The 25,408-nt window shown below is 42.4% G+C and overlaps 1 protein-coding gene across 1 annotated transcript in view; it reads left to right on the top strand.

Moving 5' to 3' along the window:
- The window catches only part of lamc1 (laminin, gamma 1), a 56,577-nt gene that overhangs the window by 19,855 nt on the left and 11,314 nt on the right, over positions 1–25,408 (top strand). Inside the window, exons 2-8 of the mRNA XM_047367066.1 lie at positions 9,544–9,848; positions 19,213–19,343; positions 21,924–22,090; positions 23,688–23,876; positions 24,549–24,666; positions 25,055–25,153; positions 25,229–25,365. Of these exons, the coding sequence (XP_047223022.1) occupies positions 9,544–9,848; positions 19,213–19,343; positions 21,924–22,090; positions 23,688–23,876; positions 24,549–24,666; positions 25,055–25,153; positions 25,229–25,365 (1,146 nt within the window). The remainder of the gene's footprint in view (positions 1–9,543; positions 9,849–19,212; positions 19,344–21,923; positions 22,091–23,687; positions 23,877–24,548; positions 24,667–25,054; positions 25,154–25,228; positions 25,366–25,408) is intronic.

Raw genomic sequence — 25,408 nt, 5'->3', positions numbered from 1 at the left:
TGACCATTTGTGTTCAGATATCTTTACCTGAATATTTAGGGGAGAGGGGACGACATTTAGCCATTTTTACTTATGCTCTCTGCTAGGCAAGGGAAAGTGATCCAAAAGTAAAACCAAAATATCTACATTTATTTCAGTGGAAATACTAACAATGCATCCATGACATAAGAAAAAACCTATTTAAAAAGTGGTCTTGTGGCTCAACTTACCTCAGCTTAGGGGTTAATTGAGCCACCTGGGAGTAAATTGACCTGAAGATACTGTATTAATCTACATTAAAAAATCAGTTAGCTTTAGTTGACCTTGATATAAAATGCCCCTTTTCTACTGGCTCTGTTTAGACCAGACCAGCTCCACTCCACTGAGCCCGCTTGGCGAGCGTTTCCATTACTGTTTTTCATACTGGTGCCTACTTGACTGGGTCTGACTTAGGGCTACATGTCACGTGAACATGCTGCTGTTCACTGATTGGCCACTGATTGTGTGCTTTGATCAGCAGTATCAGCTGATCAAAGCACACAAAACAATGCCACCATGAAACTGCGAGTTTGGTTCTGAAGTCCTTAAGGGACCCAGCATCTGCAGGAGGACGGAGCAAGCAGAGAGCAGCTGCCTGTAGGAAGACCCTGCTAAATCTGCAGAATGTCCTAAATATAAATAAAACATTCTTCCATCTACAATAATACAATCACACCAAACCAGCACGACTCTCTTCTCTGTTGTTGGGGACAGGGATCTTGTCTCTGATAATTAAATGTTGATTCACAGCATTTCTGTGGACTCGAGCCGTGGAACTGGTCAGCAAGTTCTTTGATGTGGTCTGCAAGCTTCTCCATCTCTGTAAAGACTTTCTTTGCCTGTGCTGTTCCATTGTACCCCACTGTTTTCACTTCCTTTTCCTTCTCCTTTTTAAAAAAAATCTGCGTAGTGTTGACCTGTCCATCTTTTTCTGTTGCTCTTCTGGATTTACCTCCATTCACCTGAGCAGCTGCTCTCTCCATCTCCTCAAGGGATGTTGACCCCCAGCCCGTCTTTCTGCTGTATTTTCTAGCATGATTACTTTCCTAAAATGTGTAAAATATTAGGAACATAAAAAACAGCTATTTAATATGACAATAAATAAACTTTTTGACATTTTAGACTTAATGTTACTCATGGTGGTGTAAGTCGAACCACTGGCTCTACTCACCCCAAGACATCTGGCTCACTTTGGCCCACAGCAACCACTTTGGAAAAAAACACCTAGCTTAGCAATTCTAGCTAATCTTTTGCTAAATGATTTACGTGGTTTAATAAGCTAGTCAATCATCAACATGTATAATATACATTTTAAGACCTAGATATATTAGCTTTCACATAACAGCCAAAATAGCTGAAAACGGAAAACATACTTGGCGCATTACCACATGCTAATATCACAGGGACAGCAAAATGGAATATATGGTTGCATGACAAATGTGTACCATAACCTAGATACAGGTGGTGGCTCATCTTACCCCACTCTATTTATTTATTTTTAAGTTGTGATGATTAATGCTGCTTCGTGGGGGTTATCAGGGGCCCAATAGCAGCCTTTTGGCTTGAGGCCCCTCACAGAGTTGAAGCTGCCCTGTTTTCGGTCTCTAGCTACAGGCTGGAGCTGCAGATGTAGGTTTTATTCGTCATGTGTTTGCAGCTGTGAATGACAGTGTGTGTAGGGACACTGCTGCGTCCTGCTGGGTCCCTTTGTCCCTGACGATGGGGGCCGTAGCCGTTTGCTCCTGACGTCCTGGTGTGGCGACAACTCCGAGTGGGACGGCTGCTTCTTTGGTGGTCTCGCTGGTAAATCTTCAGCAAACACACTGATGTTTGGAGACGGAGGTGGGGGAGGACGAGGAGGCAGGGATGGGCTGGGGGTTGTCCTGTGATTAGATCAGAGCTTCTCTTCTGAACCGGTGGGAATCAGCTGCAGGCTGTAAGGTGCTGAGATAAACCTCAGACCAATCAGAGCTTCTTCTGTTTCTGCTCTGATTTATTTCAAACTTAATATACAAACATGAAAAGACTACAGCAAGGTGTGGTTCATGAATCATCTCTGCGGTTTTCTCTAAGCACCGAGACGAGCTCCTTCAGAGCTGAGAGAATGATGGATAAATGACAATAAACAGGCTGCTTAATTAAAAGCTGAAAGATTAACAAAAAAATTCTGACTAAAACCTAAAAAAATATGAGAAAACAAATCAATCTCAGATTGAAATGTTTCGCTTCTTGGATTTTTTTTAATGGTTTAAAGACATTTTAGTAACAATTTGATCCGTTGTATTAAACTGCTGCTTTTTTCCTCGATTTACTATTTAATGTTTCATTTATCGGTTTTCCAATAATGCAGTTACTCAAATTATTTAAAGATTGAATCTTTTTGTGCCAGATAAGAAAATATGTTGTTATTGGATATATTTTCATGCTATAGACAGATTTTAGTAATAATTTGAGCATATTCATAACATTTTACTGAGATTCTTTATACTCATTTAAAACATTGACATATTTCCTCAGAAATTAAATAATTTTATCATATTAATTTATCTAAAGATGTTGGAGCTCCTCACTTTGATTAAACTCTTCAGGCTGCAAACCTGTTATCAGCTGCAGCTCTTATCTGTCCAGGAGAAAACACACACACACACACACACACACACCAGTCATCCAATCAGGGCGTTGGCTCATGTGTTTATCAAACAGAAGGGAAGATGGAGGCGATATCAGCTTCATCCTGCAGACATTTGCTCCTCTTCAGCTCTGATTTCACAGTTTAAAGCAGGGATATCGTCTCTGTGGTCACCGTTGGAGTTGAGTGGATCAGAACCTTCACCTGAATGAACTTCAAAGAGGTTCTGATCTGACCTCTGCTGCTCCAAGCATTTTAATGTTTAAAGATAAAAGTTCTGCCCGGAGATCTCGGATCAAAACATGAGAATAATTTAATATCAGATGATTCCAGGTGGGATTCAGCTGTGACCGTCTGAGCGTGCTCACGTTAACAGGCGTGTTGTAATGTGGAAACAAACACGCCTCGGTGGTTCTGTACATTCCTGTGACTCGCAGCATGTTAATGTGTAACTGCAGCTTCATGTATGGAGGTTCAGGATGACTTGGATAAAATTAGCTTCATCTCCTGATGAAGTCTGTTTCTGCTCCACTAAAATCAAGCTGGTCCTGATCCTCAGAGTAATCGGATTACTCTGCAGCTCTGTCTGCAGGCCGAGGCTCGCTCAGGCCCACACGTTTTAAAAGTCAAAGCCGTCATTGTTCGTTCTCCCAGAGAAGAATGCAATGAGGTCATGGGAGGAAATTTCATTGGACCGTGCTGCGAGCAGAGGTGAACCCGGTTCCCACTCTTCCATCGGTCCAGCCCTCAGGCCGACCCTGAGGCTCCGCTTGGATGAACCTTCACAGGAATCCAGCCGGAACAGAGTCCGGCAGACGATCTTCCTCACTTTGTGGTTTCTGTTAGAGTTCAGAAACTGAACGCTTTGAGACGTTCTCTGTTCTGATTCTGATCTTTGTTTCTCGTCAGTCTGAAAGGTTCTGACAAGCAGCTTATTCTGAACTTCCTGACTAAAAGCAGATGGAGTTCTGTCCTCCTTATCTTCCTACAAACCGACAGCAGCTTCTTCCTCCCGTCCTCGTCAGCTGAAAGCTGCCTCCTTTGTGTAGGACAGCAAACATCTGCAGCCTGAAGATCTGTTATCAGGGTCTGGATTCTACCAACAGGTGTAATTAGGCTGCAGTAGGAATAAAAGCAGTCCTGCACATTATGTTTGTCTGTTTTCAGCTTGGCTGGTCCAGGATTCGTCCTGTGGCGTGTCTCAACATGTTTCCTGAAGGTACTCTGCAGATTTGAGGACATTTAAACATTTCTGGACCGTTAAAGCACTTTTCTTAGTGAAAAAGACCTCTGTGGGTATCCACAGATGCAGCACAGAAGTGTGACGTGTTTCAGATGTTTGACCCTCTTGTAGGTTTCTGATAAACCGGACCCAGGACCGACCAACACTGATCATGGATCAGCCTTGGAGATGTCCCTTTCCCCCTTCTGAAGGAACCTCAGCATGTTCTCTGTCTCGTCCTGTCTCCATATCTGGGCCGGAACCCCCCCTCCTCCATCCATCTCTCCATTTGTCCAGCGTCACTCTTCCCGACAGAAACACATTCCGGCCGGTTCATTCCTGCCGTCACCGTGTCACTCCAACCACCCCTCAGGGTCCCTCCCTCTCACCCTGAGAAACAAAGCCTGCTTCCTGTGGATGCCCGCGGGCCCTTTTCATGCCCAGACTTGAATCTGGGCCCCAGAGGAGGCTCCTAAGGGTCAGCGCTCCACAATACTCGGGTCAACCGGGCTTAAAGCTCAACCAGCTAATTGCCGATGTCTGCGTTTGGTTCAGGAACGACTTAACAGCAGCTTAAACCTGAGAAGCTGTTCTCTCTCTCTTTGCCTCTTCAGTGTCTCAGGACTGAAGGTTGAGCTCGCTGTTTTTAATCCGCCCTTTATTAAAATGCCACTTCCTGTTTACAATGAAACGGGAAGATGAACATAAGTTAGTAGACATTTAGCTACATTAATTAGCCGTTTTACCGGACGGGTTTTTATTTCAGGAAACCTTTCAGCCTGAGATCCACATCCTGAAATCTGGATCCTTTCTCTGAGGATGAAAGCGTTTGTAAGGAAACAGATTAGAAAAGATTAAAAGTGTTCTGGGTGAGAACAGTTTGTTGTACAGCGCTGCCGTGTGCTGGAATAAAATATTAAAGAATATTATAAACAAGTCATTTATCTTTTAAAAAACACTTTGAAAGTTCTTCTATAACTGTACTGTTCAGACCCAGTTGTGGAGAGTTAAGTATGTCTTTATAGTCTTTGTTTTACTAATAATAATAATGTAATTTTACGTTAATATTTTTATGATAAATAAATCATTTTCATGTATATTCTAAGTATATATCACTTTTATCTGTATTGCTGGTTTAATACTTGTAGTTTGCATCTATTTTTCTCCTCGGTGGTGAAACTTGACTCATGAAGCGTTGATGTTGAGACCAATTAACTTAAATTAAATTTGGTCAACGGTGTCTGTTTGAAGAGAGAAAACCGAGTGACATTAGTGCCAAACGGAGCCAGAACATCTGCTTCTGCCCCTGCTAGGGGGACTTTGAGCTACAGGATCTAATCCATGTAGTTCTAGGGGCTTTTTAAAGTTTTTTACGTAGCTGGTAATGGATACATGAAGTCTGGTTTTATTCCTGGACTTTCTAAAACTATTTGGCATAAAATAAGTGGCTTCCTATGATGCCCTTGTTGGACATGCTGCTTGAGCTTTCATTTTTGTGGACCTCCTACCAGCAGGTTCAATGCTTTGATTTTTCTGTGGTTGTAGAAAAGATGAGACCGATGGCAGTTTTTCCTTTCAGCATCGGTCTGCTGTGACTGAGACAGCTTGCTCTTTGTGTTCCTAACTCTTCCTCTGGTGAATATGCTGATGCTCTTGAGGAGAAGGAGGAAGAGGAGAAGAAAGCAGAATTCCTGAAGGTTTCAATCTGTAGAAGCTCCACAGTTGTTGGGCTGATCAGCTTTGCTCCTCTGAGATGTTCCACATGATGTTTGAACAGCAGCTGGATCACCTGGTGTCTTCCTCCCACTGGATTTATTGTTCCCACTGCAGCGTCACTGATCTGCTCATCCAATCAGAGGCTGCAGCAGCCACCTGGTGTCCTCGCTGCTGTTTGCCTCCTGATGTCTGTGCTGAAGGAAGCTTTTGTCCGGTTTGTGAGGATGTGGAGGCGTTCTTATTGTCCTTACTGAAAGGTTGGCCAGTGACCGAGCGTTCCGGTCTCCTGATGGACGCCTCTTCATCGGCGCCGCTTTGATCTGAGGCCAGAGAGGCTCTGCAGAGACCTTTTCAGATCATCCCAGATGTTCTCTGTCTGATTCTTCAGGCGTTTATGTGAAACCACACTTCCTTCAGAGCTCAGTTTAACTGAACAAGTTAAACATTGTGGGGTCATGTGACTGAAATGATGATGAAGTTCTTCCTCTTCATCATTCTCTGTTGCAGAATGAAAATTTCAGTTGGTTCCTTGTCTGATCAGCTCTCAGATGGACTGTTTCATCACATTTCTGGGTCAACAGAACCAATCTAACATGTCTGCATCAGCTACTAAAACTGTTTTCTTAGCTTTTAAACATACACGTTATTAAAGCTGCATTCCAGCCTACATCGTGCTTTTACCGAGTCCCGGGGACTTTTTTTAAACTAAGCAGATTTTTCACTGAGTTTGAGGACTTTATTAAAAGCTAAATATTAACCTTCAGTTTATTAATCTGAAGCTCTGTTTTTACCTAAAGATGCCTGTCGTAGCAGCATTCCCAGAACCCGGTGGTAAACACCAGCAGTAAGGGACGCTGCCAAGCTGAAGAAGTCCTACCGGCTGTGGTTGGCTTGTGGGACTCCTGAGGCGGCTGACGGGTACCGTGAGCCCAATCGTGCCGCGGCCCGGGCTGCGGCAGAGGCAAAAACTCAGGCCTGGGAGAAGGACTACCAGTTGGCTTCGAAGCGATTCTGGCAAACCATCCAGCACCTCAGGAGGGGGAAGCAGTGCTTCGCCAACACTGTTTATAGTAGAGTGTTTATGCTGGAGGGACCATGTCTCTCGGCTGGCCTGGGAACATGTTGGGTTCCCCCCGAGGAGCTGGAGGAGGAGTCTGTAAACACCTCACAGATTCAGCAGCTTTCCCAGTGACTAAAGCTGAGCTTGAATCAAAAGAATCCAGTTTAGTTACAGTTAAACCCAAAAGTATTCATACGTCTGGCAGGTTTAGGTTTAGAGTCATGAGAAGAGGTTCAATTATTTCATTCATGCATTTTTTTACTCAGATGTTCATGAAACCAGTGCATTAATTATTTTTAATTCAGTAGCTTTTGTACATGATCTCCGCACATATGTCCGTCTCATTTCCTGTCAGAAAGGTCAGAATAATCTCGGGTTCAACCGTAGGTGTAGGGGCTTCTTCCTCTGGTGTTTCCCTCTCCAGCATCTTCAGTTAATGTAGTTCAACTGGAAGGTGGTACTTTAAATAGGACTTTTAGTGTGAAGTTTGAACACAGGTGTCTTGTTTCCTGTTTCCCTCTCAGCCAGCTCACCTTTCAGTCCTGGAAGTATTTTCTGCTTGGTTTGTTTTTATCTCAGTGACGGGAAGGAAAGGTCCAGCTTGAACTTTGACATACTAGCGGTGCCTTTTCTTGCTTCGTGGGAAATGTTTGACCTGAACATCATAAAAACACAAAGATCTGATGAGCAGCTTTCTAGCTGAACCTAGTTCAGATTTAATGTCTAACCGAGCTTCAGTTTTAGGTGATCTGTTTGTACAACAAACAGCTCTAACTGTGAAGTTGAGTCCTTAACTGCAGTTAAAGCCTTCAAACTTGACGTGGACCCTGAACCAACAGCCAGCTGTAGACGGGCCTGTTTCTGGTCTCTTTGTTCCAGTTTGGTTGGGTTTAAAAGGTTTCTTTCAGTATCTCTGCAGTAAATCAGGCTCCACCCTGCAGTTAAAGCCTTCAAACCACAGTGCTTCTTATTAACCTTGACTTATAAAGTTCATCTGCTCTCAAGAGGTCATCAGACACGTGCACACCCATACGTGCACACCCTCAGGGAGGAGGAGGAGGAGAGGGAGGAAGCTGGTGTGTTTGCAGTTGCCTTATTGTTTCCTGTAATAAACTGCAGCCTTTTGTGAGTCCTATCAGCTGCTTCACCTTTATTTGCTGTAGGTGCAGAGGGCCCCCAGGAGCCGGGCCCCCCTGTCAGTGCTTTGTTTACAGAACAGATTCTTCTGCTGAGCAAACAGCCGAACCTCCTGCCGTCATCGCCGACCTCAAACGCTGTGACCCAATGTCGGTTGCAGCAGCAGCTCTTCAACCTGCTCAGACCCGCTGAAAACGACCCGCATGACCCAGAGTTAAAGGAGCCATCCGCTGCTTCGTCACGCTCTGACTGCTCTCTGCATTCCTGCAATTCACCATCCATCGGTTCATGTGGAGACCCAAACCAGCTGCAGGGATCTGGGTCTAATGCTTCTTAGATTCTGAGGCTGAAATCTGAACATGGACCCACCTTCCTGCAGAACAAACTCCTGTAAGACACTGAGCAACAGACCCGATTCCAACATAGAAGCTGCATGCAGACCTCGTCTGGACATGAGACAATATCTATTTCATCTAGGTTTAAAACAAGCAGTCCGGTCTAAAAGTGGTTTCAGCTTAGACTTAAAGTAAGAAATAATGCAAACAACAGCTTCATTTGATTCAGAACAAATGAACTTTTTCAGTTGTGATACAGAAATAATATCAATGTGAAGAAAATAATCTGGTTTTTATTTGTGGAGGAAATATTCAGATAATAATGGTGAATGTAATGAGATGTTTACATATTTCCATTTTAATGATTTAATGATAATAAACACATTTCATCTACAGTCGAGATGCTCTGACTGCATCAGAAACCAGGTTCAGTTTGCTTCATTAAAAAATATCTGTGCAGTAAGAACCATCAGTTCCAACCAGAACCAGACCCAGCGGTGACAGAACGTCATTGAGGAAGAGGAGGAACAGAACTTTGTGTTTACAACATGGTCCTGGATTTATACATTATTTACAAAGAGGAACGTTATCGACACAAATGACTGTCAGTGAAGAACCGGGTTTGAACTCGAGACATCAACAGTTTGAGACTCAGGGTCAGGGGTCAGCGACCTTTACAACCCGAACATCCATTTTCCCTTCGGTCCAGATAATATTTGTTTCGAGCTACAAAAGCAACATTTCAGTCTATAGGAAATTAGTTTAGATTTTTCATTTAAGAAACAACCATTTTATTTTTGTTTTCAGGTGTTTCAGGTTTAATTTTTATAGAAAGTGACATCAAAGACAACACATTGTTTGCAAATTACTGAAGAAAAATAACTATAAAGCTATAACTATATAAACGATAAAAAAGATTATTCCTTCTACTTTTGGAGTTTTCTTTGTGGAAATGTTATTGCATGAAAACTGGTAAAGCGAGCTCTTTCAGCACAATTACGCCTTATTTTTAGAACATTTCTCTGAACTTGTTAAGAGCCACAGTGGAGGCTCTGAAGAGCCACATGCGGCCCCGGGGCCACAGGTTGACGGTAAATATTTAGACTTCCACAAAACGTCCGAAATTAGTTCTAGACGTTGAAAAAATGTTCTCTTTTAAACCAGATATCTAGCAAATTTAGCCGAGACGTCTATGAAGCATTTAGATGCATTTTCAGCAGAAAACGGCTCACTGGTCTCTTTATTCAGTCTGTTTTTGGTTTGTAAAATGGATTTTCATGGAAGGACACCAAGCCTGATGAGATGTTCAGAGAAAGCAGTTATTGTCTAAACAAGAACATTGTAGCACCTTCAGAAAACATGAAGAACCAAGGCTCTTCATCAGCTCCTGTTGAGTTAAGGTTCCGTTTTTCCTGTCTGTCTGCAGGTAAGACCTTCGACATCACCTACGTTCGGCTCAAGTTCCACACCAGCCGGCCGGAGAGCTTCGTCATCTACAAACGCAGCAGTGAGGACGGCCCCTGGGTGCCGTACCAGTACTACAGCGGCTCCTGCGAGAAGACCTACAGGAAGCCGAACCGCGGCTTCATCCGAACCGGCGGCGATGAGCAGGAGGCGCTCTGCACCGATGACTTCAGCGACATCTCGCCGCTGACCGGAGGAAATGTGGCCTTCTCCACACTGGAGGGCCGACCGAGCGCCTACAACTTCGACAACAGCCCCGTCCTCCAGGTGAGAGCCAGGCCTTTTTCAAGGTTCTCAGCATTTGGGAAAAGGCTTGAAAACATCAAATTATTCTGCAGTCTGAAGAATGAAGCTAATGTGCGGTTGTGCAAACATGATTTTAGCTTTGCTGTCAGATCAGAGTGTCAGCTGTGAGAGCAGGTGTTACCACAAAACTGTGGAGAAAACTCCAGCTTCAAAAAAATAACTGAAATGAGACGGTGCAGAAAATCCTCATTAAAAACAAAGTTAAGATGTTGGCAGTTTAATTAAAAGCAGGTTCTCGTCCTAATGTTGTCTCCATGAAACACTCCAAGGATCAGAGATGATCAGAAGGATCTTTGATCACATATGTAGGAAAATCATTGAACTGACAGAAAACATCGTCCTGTTCAGAAAGATTGGAAGGGATGTGCTTTTATCTCCTGAAACCAGTAAAGTCCTTCAGACTCATCCATCAACAGCTGTTGGGACCACCTGGAACAAGGATTACTTTGGGAAACCTTAGTCCAGCTCATCATTACAGTTACATTCTCAAACCTTACTGAGAATATAAGAAGCCTGACTTTAATCTTGTCCAGCGGCAGCGTCAGCTTTTCTTGGAAGTAATGGATCGATGATGAAAAGTGTCTGGGCTGTTGTCACCGGGTCAACCAGTTTTTGGATCCAGAAGTGATGCTATGGGTTCATGGTGGAGGGTCGTTTCATGGTCTGGGGTTGTACCCTGGTTGGGTGTTATTTCATGGAAGGGGTTTGTATCACGGTGGGTTGTTATATTATGTAGGGGGTTGCTTCATGGTCGGATTGTCTCACGGTGTGCGGTTGCATTTTGGTAGGGGGTTGCATCATAGTATGGGGTTTTATCTGTGCCCTTGGAAAAGCAGTTCTGTGATGGCCGCATTAAGTCCAAAAGAGATGTTAGAACAACAAGAAAATAGAAAACCACATTCTGCACACACTCCAAAGGCCTGGCTGAGGAAGATAGCTACATCTGCTGCAGGTCTGAGGCTTTGTTTCCAGGATTGCAGGCACTGCTCTGGTCTGTCATGGTGAAAAAAGAGCTCAACCAAAAAGATGAACTCTTAATTTTCTGGTCCATCTACGTTCTAGCCCAGATGCTTAGATATGGATCATGAATGTATTGATATGAATCTGGATACAAGTGGCTGAAATGAGTTGCCTCTGTTGGGTGGCTGGGAGCTCAGAGTAGAGCTGCTTCTGCTCAGCATTGTAACGAGTCAGAGTGGTTTAGGTGGGAAACGAAGAAACTCCAAACCCAGTACATATGGTACTTACTCCAGATCCAGTACAAGGTGATTTAAAAGTTATTTTTCAGTTGGTTGTTGGGGCAAATCATAGAGCTGCAAGCCAGGTCTAAGTGACAACACCATCAGAGGATGGGTTCATGAAGTATGGTTCCCTCTGAGTTTTAACATCTCTGAGCAGGAGGAAGGAGTTTTCTTCAGTTCTGCAGTCAGGTTGCTGGTTCCAAGCCAGCCAAGTGTTGGACATGTTACCAGGTAACGCCTCCAGATTTCCCACTGCAGCAGTGGTTTGGTTTGGCTCGACTGACCAGCAGCTGGAGGGGTTCTACCATTCCTCCTCCTTTTTAAAGCTCTGTGGTGGGGTTGCCTAATATCTAGAAGGCAGAGTGTTTTCATTCTTTTCTTTCTTACACAATGTTGTGAAATTTCTCCAGCTCTTCTCTCCAGGCAAGATTTCATAAAACACTCCAAGAGTTTTATTTGTAATAGTTTTGATGGTTTTCTGAAAACAGAGAAAAAGTTAATGGAACACAAAATAAAATAAAAATCTGATTTGATTTAAATGATGCAGGATTGTCCAATTTCTTTCACTTTTCCAACCCTTTCTGGCTTGTTTGGTGTTCGGTGCTGAAGGCCAAGGAGGTTTAAACTGGTGTGACCCAGTTTGGTATTTATTGTGCCATTCCAGCACCATCTTTTTTCTTCTTTACTAATTCTGTTGTAGATCTCATGCTATGTTTTGGATCATTGTCCTGTTGGTGAACCAGTTTGGGTCAAGCTTCTGATGTTAGACAGATAGATTTAAATAGAGGAGTTAATGGTCGACTGAGTGACTGGGAGGTATCTGAACAAGCCCAAATCATCAGCCCTCCACCGTGCTTGACCGTTAGTATGAGGTGTTTGTGCTACTGTGTTTGGTTTCCTCCATCATGGAGTTTTACATCATGGTCAAACATCTCTACTTTGGTCTCATCTGTCCAGAGGACATTGTCCCTGCAGTCTTGTCCTGCGTCCAGATGCAGCATTGCTAACCTCCTTTGCTAAGTCCTGTTGCCATTTTTGTTTGTAGAGAGAAGAGGTTTTCTCCTTCAACCAACCAAACAGCCATACTGGTTCATTGTTCTTAACTGCCCTGTCACGACCTTTAACCTTTAACCTGCTAACTGAGCCATGTAGAGTCTGAGATGGAGTTCTTAGAATTTTGGTCATTTCTCTGAGCTTCACGCTCTGACCTTGGGCTGAATCTGCTGGGATGTCCTCTCCTGAGAAGAATGGCAGCTGTCAGAGATGTTTTCCATTTGGGAATAATCTTTCTCCTGCCAATTTTTTGCACATTGAATCTTCTAATAATCTATGTTTTGATTTCAAGAGTCAGTGAAGACACCACAGATTCCTTCTCAGTGAAACAATGAAGAAGTGTCCCTATTGGTCCATTCTAATGATCAACAACAGCTGGTTGTAAAGGCTGAACGATGGTTCCTATGGCAGCTCGGTGCCTCCATCTAATTATCTTGACTACTAAAGGATTAAACTGAGAGTTAGAGTCCATCGTCGGTCACAGTTGTCACTACTCGTCTGACATTTTACTCACTTTTCATCTGTTGTACATAACTCTGAGGAAATGATGCAGGAAACTGTTTTTCTGGTGAAACTTCCTCAGATTCCTTTCAAAATGATCACACTGATGTAAATTCATCTGTCTGAAAATGATAATGTAGAGATGGATCTAATCCACCATCCTAATGGGTTGTTCCTTCTCTTCTTCCGTCCTGAAACTCCGCTCAGTGTTAAAGAACAGATTTAGCTCTGCTGCTCAGCTTTAAAATTCCTTATTTGACCCGTTGGCATGAAGCTATTTATACCAAAGCTGGGACTCTTTTTGGAGATGGCGGTCAGTCGGAGGCGTCAGCCGGCCGACGGCGGCTCTGTGACATTCCTGCCGTCTGTCATCTCCAAGTCCGGATTGGGAAATAACCACCAGCTGAGGTCGTCCACCTCCACAGGCAGCTGACCTGCCGTAACACAGTGATTCCCAGCTCTTTAAAACCCACCAGTGGATGTGGAGTCACTGTCACAGGTGGCTGTGGGTTTAGTTTCTAACAGAAAAGAGTTTTGAAAGGCTGACATTAAAATCAGTAACTGGCCAGAGAATTTTCCCTTTTCTGTTGGACCAAAATCGGGAACCCATTTTTAAGTGTATAAATGTGCTAAACTGGTCTCAAATTTAAACTAACTGGGTGTTAGGTTTATGGCTTCACATTAGTTCTTCACCCAAACATGATGTCTGTAGCTGGTAAATAAAGTTTCACCAAGATACACCAAGATGTTTTATACTGAACTTCTTTTATTGCTTCTGCTTCCCCACAGCTACGATACTAATATATGGACTGAAAAAGCTGAGAGGATAAGATGAGAACTATAAACAGGTTTATATGTATTGTTAAATCAAAACAATGAAATAAGGGATCACTCAAACAATATCTGATGCTAATTCTAATCAAACATTACTAGATCAGGCTGAGGATATGTGAGAGGTAGCAGGATGCCTGTTAGGTTTGTTTATACAGGAAAATTCTAATAAATGGTTTAAAATGTTTTAACAAGACCTGCATACAGCAGGTAAAGCAGGGAGTGTGTTACTCTGCATGGGAGCATCTGCATTGTTTCGTTAGTTTACCTCCTGTCGTTTGACATCTTTTAGATATTACAGTTGTGCTTAAAATGTTCCCTTGGTCACCCGCTGTATCATGCGTTCTATTTAGAGGATGAATTATTAGCTGGGCCGGACTGGTGTGGTTGGATGTTGATTTACTGTCATTCAGTCACATGTTACATAAATAAGTGCCAGCAGAGATCAGAGAAATAAACGTCTAATTCTAAGATGATGTGCTGAAGAATTTAACCCTTTCTGACTGCAAAAATACTGCAACAAAATAATCTGTCTAGCCAACAAGACATAAAAAACAACTTATAGATTAAATGTATAAATGTTACCCTTGAATTTCAAGGGTAACAATTCAACAATTATTTTCCACCTGTGACGTGTGTAAAATAATTCAGGAGCACATTAACAGTTAAAACCCATAAAACTTTTTTAAAGTTAATTTTAGTTCACATTTGCCAAAAATCTGTATTTTTCTGGTTCAAGGTTGGGAAGTGATGAGAACCAAAACAGTTGGACCATCTGAATTATAATGCTTTGGAATTTTTAACTTTTATAAAAATCACAAATAATAGCTGTGAACATCACTGTTAGCATGCTGTTAGCATCACAACAGTGGTGCTAACATCACTGTTAGCTTGCTAACAGCATTATGCTAATGGTCAAGTTGCTCAGGCCACAGTATAGAAAACATCTATACTCTATATCTTCTGTATGTCTGATCATTTAGTTGTGTAATAAAAGAGCATCTCAATAAATTACAATATTATTGAAAAGTTACTTCATTATTTTAGTTCAAAATGTGGAACCGTATATAGATTCAGTTCATGCAGCGATACTGTTGAGTTTGGTGGTTCTGGTTTACAGCTCAATAAAAAAAACATATTCAGTGTCAAAGAAAGGAGGGGAAGTCGGTGAAGGTCATTGCTAAAGAAGCTGAACCTTCACAGAGTGCTGTACCCAAGGATATTACTGGAAAGCTTAGTGGAAGGAAAGTCTTGTAGAAAAAGCAGCACCAGCAACTAGGATAAGCCTGCAGCCTTCAGGAGATTGTGAAGCAAAGACCACTGTGGAGATTCACAAGCCACTCCTGAACCAGAGACAGTCAGACGCATCTTAGCGGGGCTGAGGAGAAACAGAACCGGGCTGTTGCTCAATGGTCCAAAGATCTCTTTTCAGATGAAAGTAAAGTTTGCATTTCATTAGGAAATCAAAATCCCAGAGTCTGGGGAAGAGTGGAGAAGACCGGAATCCATGTTGCTTGAAGTCCAGTGTGTCCACCAGTTTAAGCTGTATTTTAAATCTGCATCTGTGATCATGATGACATCTAGACGGTGTGTTCCTGACAGGAAGCTTTCCAGCTCTGTAAATAATGACATATGACACTTTTTACTGTTACTGTACAACAGGCCAGAATGGATGCAGTTCCAGCAGAAAAAAAGGTCATTTAGAGATGATCCGGACGATCTGTCTGCTGATTTTGAAATATATAAAGTATTTTCCTCAAACGTATCACTGAATATTTGTGTTCTTGTAACAGTCAGCTGCAGACCTGTCATTCAAACAGCAGATTTTAAATTTCTCATGAAGAACTGACACCAGCTTCTCATCTGTGAATATCTGCACACACTTCCATTCAAACTGAATCTATTTGGACTCCTGGAGTTTGATTACAGTTCTGAATTGTTGTTAATATTCTGATGAATAAAGAGTAAACAAATGTAATAAATAATGAGATGACTGGAGGCTGCGTGATGTTCTGGTCCAGTTTTCTGCAGCTTGGCTGAATGTTTGCGGTTCCTGCAGGACTTTTCAACACCAGGCAGCACTCTTCCTTGTGGAAAACCCATCCCAGCAGCAGCGTTCCTATCTGCTCATGATGGATGGCTAACAAATGTTCTGCACAGTTTAAAGAGAACTGATTCGGAACCACTGTTAGCTTCCCAGACCGGGCTGTCTGTGGAGCAGCAGCTGCTGGGTTGTTCTGCATGAATCATGACACGATGAGAGCCCAAAGTGCAGCAAGTTAGCCAGCTGCTGAGCAGCAGACCAGGATTCATCTGGGCCTGGTTTTCTGAGCTGCTTCTGAAACCTGAGCCGCCATCAGAGTTTGGTCCAATTTAAAATGTGCTTCAGAATTTCACTTTACCCTGATCACATTTTAAAGACTAATAATGTGTTAAAAATGTTTTTAGAAAGATGAAGCCTCTTCAGTCTAGCAGGATCCAGATCAGGGAACCTCTGCCTGTTTCAGAACCTCGGGGCACACACCCATCCATCGGTCAGGTTTTACTGCCTGTCAGAGTCCAGTAGGATCATGGCTGATGTTAACTGCGGACAGCTTCCTGTTACAAAGCTCCACATTCCCAGCAGCTATCCCAGGATTTAACATCGATGTGGGAAGTCTCAGGAGCAGCTGGGAGTTTTTCCTGAGTGGGCAGATAATGTTCTGATGTGACCTGAACATGAGCAGAGGAAGTCCAGGTGTTCCTATCTGACCTCAGAAGGTTCCTTCAGTCAGACCTTCTTTTCTGTGGATATTTGATCATTTTAGATACATAAAAACAGCAAAAAGTTCTGTTCAGCATCAGAACCACTGAAGGGATTAAGGACAAGCTTTATTTTAGCTTATTTCTGGTGCATAAATACATCAAATATGAGAAGCGGATCAAAACGTTCTATGATCTGCCCCAACAACCAACTTTAAATTCAAGTCAGAACTTAAAGTTCCTCTGTAGTGATTTTTGATATTAACTAAAGGGCTAATCGGCTGTTTTCTAAAGAATCTGGGAACTTTGCTCATCTTAAAACTCTTAACCTTTAGTTTACTAGTTTAACCGGTGCTGGACTATTCAGCTCTGATGTTTTTTAAATCAGAACCACCTCAGATTGAGACGAGCTTTAAAACTGATACAGATAAGATATAAACAGATCATACCTGGACTGAATTATTATGAGTAGATTTGTGTGAAATAACAGGCCATGTTTTTGTAAGAACTGTAACTGGTAACATACATAAATAAAACTGTCAGCTTCTGCCCCCCGATCAGAGGCGGGCCCATCCGGCCAGCCCTTCCAGAACCTTCTGTAGGCGCCTCTGTTCCCTGTGGGCCCTTCATTGAGGCGTTTCAGGCTCTGAGCTGCTTGTTTGTCTTCAAACAGCCGCTCTGAGCTCCGACTCTGTTGGAAACAAACCTCTGGGTCCGATAGGCCTCCTGCTGATACTGAACAAAGCTATCGCCGGCCCACTTTCCCATGAGGCTTCGGTCCAGACAAGACGTTGAGCAACGTTTGTGTTTGCTCAGAAACTCAGCAGCTGCTCATGAGTAATTCTTTCCATCTGTGTGTGGAATCATAAAACAAATGAAATAACTGGAGTTTATTTGAAAATGTCAGAGTTGTGGTTGCTTCAATGTTTCACACAGCTGGAGAACTCTATGTCTCGACCTTGAAGAGGCTCCAGAGATCTCCATAAGCTTTTATCAGATCAGATGTTTGTTTCCCTTCTGGATCCAAAAAGACTTTCTGGAACCGGGTTAACGGATCACTGCAGGAACCGTGAGGTTTTCCCCCCTCACAGATTTCTGCTGTTTCTAATTATTTGTCCTACCTAAATGTTTCAGATAACCTGAGGAAGGAGAAACAGTGGTTTTAAAAATGTTTTCATTTATTTTTGTTAACTTGATTAATAATTAATTAATATTGTTGAACGCCTTGATGTTGAGCTTTTCTTAAACTCAGTATATAAAACATTCACTATTTCATTTACCATGATACATACCTTCAGTGTTTTTAAAATTATTTACATGGATTTTCATGTACAAAATTATCCTGAAGACAAAAATAAAGGAAATAAATGAGGTAGGGGGATTTTCTCCATGTCTCCTTGGACATTATTCCAATATGTCAGGATTTCTGGACAGTCCCAGAAAATATGGACCATCCCACCCCTCCACCAGCTTTTATTAATAGCATTATGTCTGAAAACACTAAAATATCTGATTTTAACTTTCCAGTCCAACCCTTTCCACAGCTGGCTTCCAGTCCCTTTTTGACACTTAGAACAAATATTCTCCTACAGTTCATCATCTAAAACTGTATTTAGCTCTAATTCCACCGTTCTTTAATATTTAATGTGCTTTCTTGGAAGTCAATCATTTGTTTCTAATATATGTATACTTACTAAATATATATAAGAAGAGAGGGCCTATGTTGGTAGATTTAGTTTTTAAGATGTTATGTTCTGCATTTATTTTGATATAATGTCTCATTTGTAGAAACCTTGATGGTAAATTTGTTCTGAAATGCTGTTAGTTTTACACCAGATGTATCAGGATGCACACCTCCCTAAAAGGTCCACTTTTGTCTCTTCCGTCCACAGAATATTTTCCCAGAAATTTTGGGATCATTGAGCTGTTTTTGGAAATGTCAGATGGGCTTTTGTGTTCTTTTGGGTCAGCAGCGGTTCTGGCCTTGGAACTCTCCCATGAAGTCCATTTCTGACCAGTCTCTCTTTCCTATTGTTGAATCATGACCTCTGACCTTAGCCTGTGGTGTATGAATGTGCAGAGGCAGCTGGTCGTTGTGGGTTTATGCTGGAAATGTTCTGTGAAAGAGGCTCCAGTTAATTCATGATGGTCGATTAGATTTTACCACAGGGCCCGGGTCGTTTGGGTAGAAACTCATCATTTAAAACAGTTTTGGTATTTATTCTGTCAGGAATATTAATTTGTTTGATGATCTGAAACATTTCAATGTCGACTCAAAAGTAAAAACAAGAAAATATCTAGGGGAGTAAATGTTTTTTCCACAGCGCTGTACTTCCAGTAACTCCAAGACAACTTCACTTCTGTGTTTAATGTGTTTTACTGTGATGTTGTTAGAGTAGGAGAACATTTCTGATCTTGAACTGTCTGAAACTGAGACCGTTTCCCTCAGACTCTCAATAAAAGTCAAGGTTTCTCTGTGGTCCCAGTAAGAGATGCACGCCAGCTGGATTAACATGTTGAGAACCTCAGAAAGTGAAGCGGTTCTTGGCTGCTGTAAGATGGTTGCAAGAACTGAAAGAATTTGTGGTTCCTGGTGATTTTGCCTCCTGCAGATAAAGACTAATTTAATGTAATTTTCCAGTCATTAACGACTCAAATGCTCTCATATTCTGAACTGTTTCTGTTACTTCAGACTGAACCACTTCTATCACATTGTGCATCTTTAATGCTGTCTCCAGACAGAGCATGTTGCATTCTTCCTGCCTGTCAGACGTTTTCCTGCATGCCTAAACAAGAAGGGAAAGTTTGGGGGTTCCTAGGGTTGTTCTGTAGGATAGAACATGTCTGGGATTTTATTTTCCCATCAGAAAGCATTAAACCAATCAGAACCAAAGCTGCAGAAGAGTGTCCATGCCTTGAATGTTTGAATTAATGTGTCCATGTTGTCTCTGTCTCAGGACTGGGTGACGGCCACAGACATCAGAGTGACCTTGAACAGGCTCAACACGTTTGGAGACGAAGTTTTCAATGATCCCAAGGTCCTCAAGTCCTACTACTACGCCATCTCTGACTTCGCTGTGGGAGGAAGGTAAACACACACAAACCGAATTCAACGTTTATCTGATTACTGCGTTTTCAGCTGCTGGAGGCTCATGGTGCCTTCTCAGACAATAGAGGACTTAAATGAATGGATAAGTGGGTCTGGTGGATTTATGGGTCCTGATCTGCCCGTGTGGCCGACTGCCTGAGAATTTACATAAGATCTCCTTTCCCGCACGGCTGGGGGGAAAGAGGTTTGGACAGCCATTACAAGAGTGTTAAACACAGTGCCTCTGCAGCCATAATGTGTTTGAAATGTAGAGCAGATTTCAGTTACACATCCAGCATTCCTAACATTCCTGGCTGGCAGGGCTGGATTACAGGGAAACCGGAATGGGGCGGACCTATTGCTGTGATGGAGGGAAGAAAGGAGATGAGGCCCGCGGAGAGAGCTTGTTGGATTCAGGCTTTACTTATCCAAGGCGGGGTTTGTGATTGGACTTTACCTCCTGAGCTCCTCCCTGGTTTACCTGTTTCTGGTCACCTTTGTGGTTCTGGATGAACTTTAACCAGAGTTCATACATATGTTTAAATTACAGCTGAGTCTGCTGTGCTTTCATAAAACACCTGGTGGTGTTGATCTTCTGGCTCAATCTCAAACTAAAACACACTGATTGTAAAGCTGTTCTGTCCTGTGAAGGTCGGCTGATTTAATAAAGCAAAGCGGCTAAAAGCTGAAAACTGAAAGTTTAGTTTAACGCCAAGATTTTCTGCATGAAGTCGAAGATTGTTTATAACAAACTTTTGTATCTTTGAACTGTTTTAGTTATCGATTCATGTTTTGTTTTGCAAATTAGATTTTTATAAAAACTGCAGCTAAATCTTACTGTTAACTTAGGAGAATATGACCCGTGAAGACAGAAATTAAATAACCATTTAACTACATACATTTAAACTAATTGAAAAATAATAATTTTAGTTAATAATTTGAACAGATAAGCGATGTATAGTTAGAAGCTAACATTTAACTGCTAGCTTTACTCAAGCTAACAGTTTAAAAACACCGTTAGCTTAGCTGCTAAACTGACGTATGTTCCCTGAATCATGTCTGATTTCTAACATTAGTTGCTAGTTTTAACATTTAATTGAGGTTTTAATAGTCAGTTAAAGGTAACAGAGCTGAGTAAACCTGATGGTCAGTTAATGCTAATGCTAACACTTCTGTTCCACAGTAAAGTCAGATTTAAAATGATACAAATCTACTCATTTAAGTTAAAGATAACTGCAGTTAAAGGTATTAAATTAGTCATTTGAAGTGCAGATGGATGTTTCATACTGAAGCTGTCGAGATTTCTGCAACATCTTTGCAGCTAAGCTAAAATGTAGTTAGTTGTTACAAAAAATTAAATAATGTGATTCTCACTCTGTGGTTGAATTTCAGGTAACTATACTATGGTTTCATAGTAACATCTGAAATCTAACCAAAAATCTCGTTAGTTTGATTTAAAACTGCTCTGAGCTCACTGAGTGTAGCTTTAAAACTGTTTTATCTTAATATGATGGATGGTTGGAAGTTTCTAAAATTTCCCAAACATTAAATATTTCAAGAAAATAAATTAGACTTTTCTAACTAGGACAAAAACCTAGTGGCCTTCTTTTAGCCAGCTGACTGGCAGTATGTAGCAACCTGTTGGAGAAGGGTGTAGAGACTACTCCTGTCACCCTGGCACTTCCTCTGTGTATCATTAAAGCAACTTTAAAGCGTATGAACGATTAGTTTAGGAGAATCTGTGTTCCTCAGTACCAGTGAATGGACCATGCCTACTTGATAGTTTTGCTGTTAAATGTGACATTTTATCACAAAAATGTTTGTAGTTCAACTTTGATACCTAAAGGTCAAGTATAAAAAACCTTAAAGCGAACAATGTTGAGAGCATGTCTCATTGGTTGGATATCCCAGGGAAACCCTAGAACGTCTACGTAGGGGGAGTTCTGGGTTTCTGTCTGGACCTATTACTCTGTGATTGAACTCTGGAAGAGAGAATGACATGGATGGAGGGAGGGAGGGAGGGATTTTGTTTATCTGCAGAATGAACTACCATTCCCTATTTTTGTGTTGGATAGTTTTTCTTATTGAAGGATTTGTCTGAAAAGCCGCAATAATACAGGATTTGTGGTGTTTGTTTTCAATTAGCTGTACAAAGGAATCAGAGTATATATTATCTTCTTCTGCCTAACCTTATAATAACTGAATGACCAGATTTGCTTTCTCCAAAGCGTTCCTATTAATGTACTGTCAGAGTTTCCACGGCTTGATGCCAGTAAACACCTGAGACAAAAGGTAAAGATGGCTGCTGAACAAGTGCTGTCCTGTTGGGAGGGATTTCTCTACCTGAGGAGGTTAAAGCGAACCTTCAATCAGAGTCACTGAGCAGAACAAGCTCATCACAGATTAACATTACGCGGTCTTCTCTGGACCATCCAGCTCTGAGACACATTAACGGGCTCTGCACTAACACTCAGCCTAGTTTTAAAGACATGTCTTATGATGAAATCCTCATTCCTTGTAGACGGCGTGCTGAGTGATGCGTCATCCAGGTGTAACAGGTGTGTGTGTGTCTGCCGTCAGGTGTAAGTGTAACGGCCACGCCAGCGAGTGTGTGAAGAACAGCAGGGGACGGCTGGTCTGCGACTGCAAACACAACACCGAAGGCTTCGACTGCAACGTGTGCAAACCTTTCTACAATGACCGGCCGTGGAGGAGGGCGACCGCCGACAACGCCAACGAGTGTCTGCGTGAGTCCCAGACAGCAGAAATCACACCTACAGCTTCTAAAGTTACTGCTTTATTCAAAAGAAAAATAAAATACATGAAACAACTGACCCAAAGAGAAGAACATCTGTATTAATCTCAGGCCAGGTCTCTGGGGGATTGTGGGAGTTGTAGTTCCTGTTTAAGTTTTAAAATCTCTATGCGGATGCATGACTAAGCTGTGGTTACTCTCCCACACTACAGGAAACTGGAGAAACATAATAGTTATGGAAACTTTTCTAATGACAGATTAAAGGGCAAATTTATGTTTTTTCTTTTCGGATGTTTCAGGGCTTATTTTTATTTCCATGTCCAAAATCAAGGATTATACCGAAAAGTGTGAAAGGGAAAAATATCTGTGCAGAAGGCAGCTGAAAACGGAAGTGAAAGCAGCAGAAGATCGATGACTTTACGATGGAAACAGCAAACTCAGACCTGAGTCTGCAGCTCGAACTTGAGTGCTTACAGTGAAAACTGATATGGTGATTTATCAGTGAGGAGGAGAGCAGTAGTTAAAGACTTAACAAACCTGCACCTTACCCAGGGATATAAAAGCTCGGTTGTGGTGAGCCTAGGGTGCTTATAATTCACCACTATGGGGAATGAGTCATTTTAACTAAAACACTAAATTTCTGGCAGTGTTCAGGTCGAAGTTGTAATTTCTGCTCCAGTTCTGACCAGCATTGTGACTCTGATGCTAACAGCTGTCAGTCCTCCCATTTCTCTAAACATTTGTTTGAATTACTCTATATTAACGGGGGAAGCTGTGTTTTTGCAGGTCGCACTTTTCTTCACCCGTCAGTCCATGTTTTACTCATGAAGGTTTAACTGCACTGCAGTCATATCGCTACCAGAACATTACTTTGAGGATACAAGTGATAACACCACTCCGTCTACAGCTTCCTCACAAGAACGCGTTGTTTGACCGTCACTTCAAGCTGATGCTACATGCATGGTGGATGGAAATTAAGTTAAATACTTAGACGCTTCATCCACGCTGTAGCTAATTATTGTGGGTTAAACCATGTAGGAGAAACACTTGAAGAGCGAGGTTACTGATGCAATGTGTGGACATCAGCAGATGTTTTGTACTGACAGGGGACACATCAGAAGTCAAATTAAAGTGCAAGAAGGCAAACAAAAAAAAAATGCCGTCGCCTTGGTGGCCTGGCTGTTGACTCCCTACTCAAGCTATCTGTGCTAGCCATAGCATGAACTGTGTTGTGTTCTCTTTCTTCATCTGTGGGTTGAAGAAAGCCTGTTTATTTCCACATAGCTCACATTTCCTGCAGAGATCTTTGTAAAGGATGTCTCACTCAGTCTTCTTCCTGTATCTCCAAAAGGCGGTCACACATCAATTCTACAGATTCCTGTCAAAAAGGAGCTTTTTTGTCAAACAGTTTTCTCTCTACGACTAAAGAAGGTGACAGGTTTCAAGATGCTATGTCATCATCCATAGGTGGTAGCGCCTTTCTGTCTTTAAAACCGCGGATCGGGGTAGATTTTTGTTTCATACTAGAAAGATTTGATGATATTTGGCTTTTTAAACAGAGGCCAGACGTTTCTGTTTTAATGTTTCAGCCTGTAACTGTAACGGGAAGAGCTCCGAGTGTTACTTCGATGCAGAACTGTACCGGGCCACGGGTCACGGAGGTTACTGCAGGAACTGCGCCGACAACACCGACGGGCCCAACTGTGAGCGCTGCCTGGACTACTACTACAGAGAGCAGAGCGGCGGCCGCTGCCTGCCCTGCAGCTGCAACTCCATCGGTGAGTCCCTGCTGCAACTTCTGCACAGCAGGAGAGACAGAATCTGCTCGTTTTACAGAGACTCAACATTTCTGACTCAAAGATTCATCCTTTGATTCTGAGGAATAAAAAAAGGAAGTTTAATGTGTTAAAATTTTGGATTTTGCACGCATGAGTCATAAAACGTTGGCACCACACAGATCAACCGTGTCAGGTTTAACGTTTTCAGTCTGATTATCTTGCTTCCATTCATGACAGATTTGTGTGAATTTGTACATTTTGTATTCTGTAGATAGTTCCAGCCCATTTTATTGGGATGTTTTGTCCCTTTCTGGAATATTTAGGATTTTTACTTGTTTCTTTGATATTTTGCTGGTTATGTGTGCTTTTTTCTTCTGCATGTTTCCGTCTGCATATATCATGGCTCTATCTTGCATGTTATCCATGCTGCTGCGGTCAGTTTATTGGATCTAGCTAAGAGCATAATTAACCTGCAGTAAATCCACTGTGACGATGCGTGCAGAGACAGTTTTGGTTGTGTGGTCACAGGTGAGTATGTCACAGTTAGACCATGTATGAGGTCTTCTACCCTGTGCCAGAAGCTCTGCCTGTTTGGTGACCACCGGCTGATTGACTTCAGGAGGGTAAAGGTTAACGAGCTGATGGTTGATGTTGGTGTTTGTATATTTGCAGGTTCTGAATCTCCTCAGTGCAACAATAGAGGCGTATGCGCCTGTAAACCTGGAGTGACCGGAGAGAAGTGTGACCGTTGCCAGCCAGGATTCCACAGCCTGACCGAGGCCGGCTGCAGGTACGCACCAACACCTGACCTCACATCGGGGGATCTAGTGACTGACATCCATTCCTGGATTTCTAGCTGCTTTAAAAGGTGGACATGTTGGGGGAAGGAATGGGAAACCTCAGTGTTAGAGTCTGGGAAGCAGGAATGGACAGACATCCTCTGTACATGATCTGATCTGAGTCGCCTCTCAGTCTACAGAGAGGGAACAGTAACACACTGACTAATCTATGAGCGCCCTCTGCTGGCCCGTTTAATTAGTTTGAGGTTGTTTTGTTTCTGCCTTTTTTTCAGCTGCAGATGAAAGTGTCTTTTCAGGCTTGTCTTACTATGAAACATTGATCCTGACGCAAAAAAAATTAACTTTGTGGGTTAATTTAACCCTGTGTTTGTCTGCCAGGCCTTGCACCTGCTCGCCATCAGGCAGCACTCAGGAGTGTGACGTCAACACGGGTCAGTGCCGCTGTAAGGACAATGTGGAGGGCTTCAGCTGCGACAGGTAATGCCCTCATCGAGGATCTGGTTTCCTGTCACATTAAAACTCTTCTTATGCTAAGCTGTTTGTCCCCATCAGATGTAAACCAGGTTACTTCAACTTGGACCCCAACAACACTCAGGGCTGCATGGCCTGTTTCTGCTTCCAGCACTCATCGGTATGTGACAGTGCCGAAGGCTACAGCGTACACACCATCAGCTCAACCTTCGAAAGAGGTGAATGCCGCCTGCAGTCCAGACTCAGGGTACATTTACCCTC

This window comes from Girardinichthys multiradiatus, chromosome 6 (genome assembly GCF_021462225.1).
Source record: "Girardinichthys multiradiatus isolate DD_20200921_A chromosome 6, DD_fGirMul_XY1, whole genome shotgun sequence".
Lineage (NCBI taxonomy): Eukaryota > Metazoa > Chordata > Actinopteri > Cyprinodontiformes > Goodeidae > Girardinichthys > Girardinichthys multiradiatus.
This window is presented reverse-complemented; position numbering and strand designations above follow the sequence as displayed.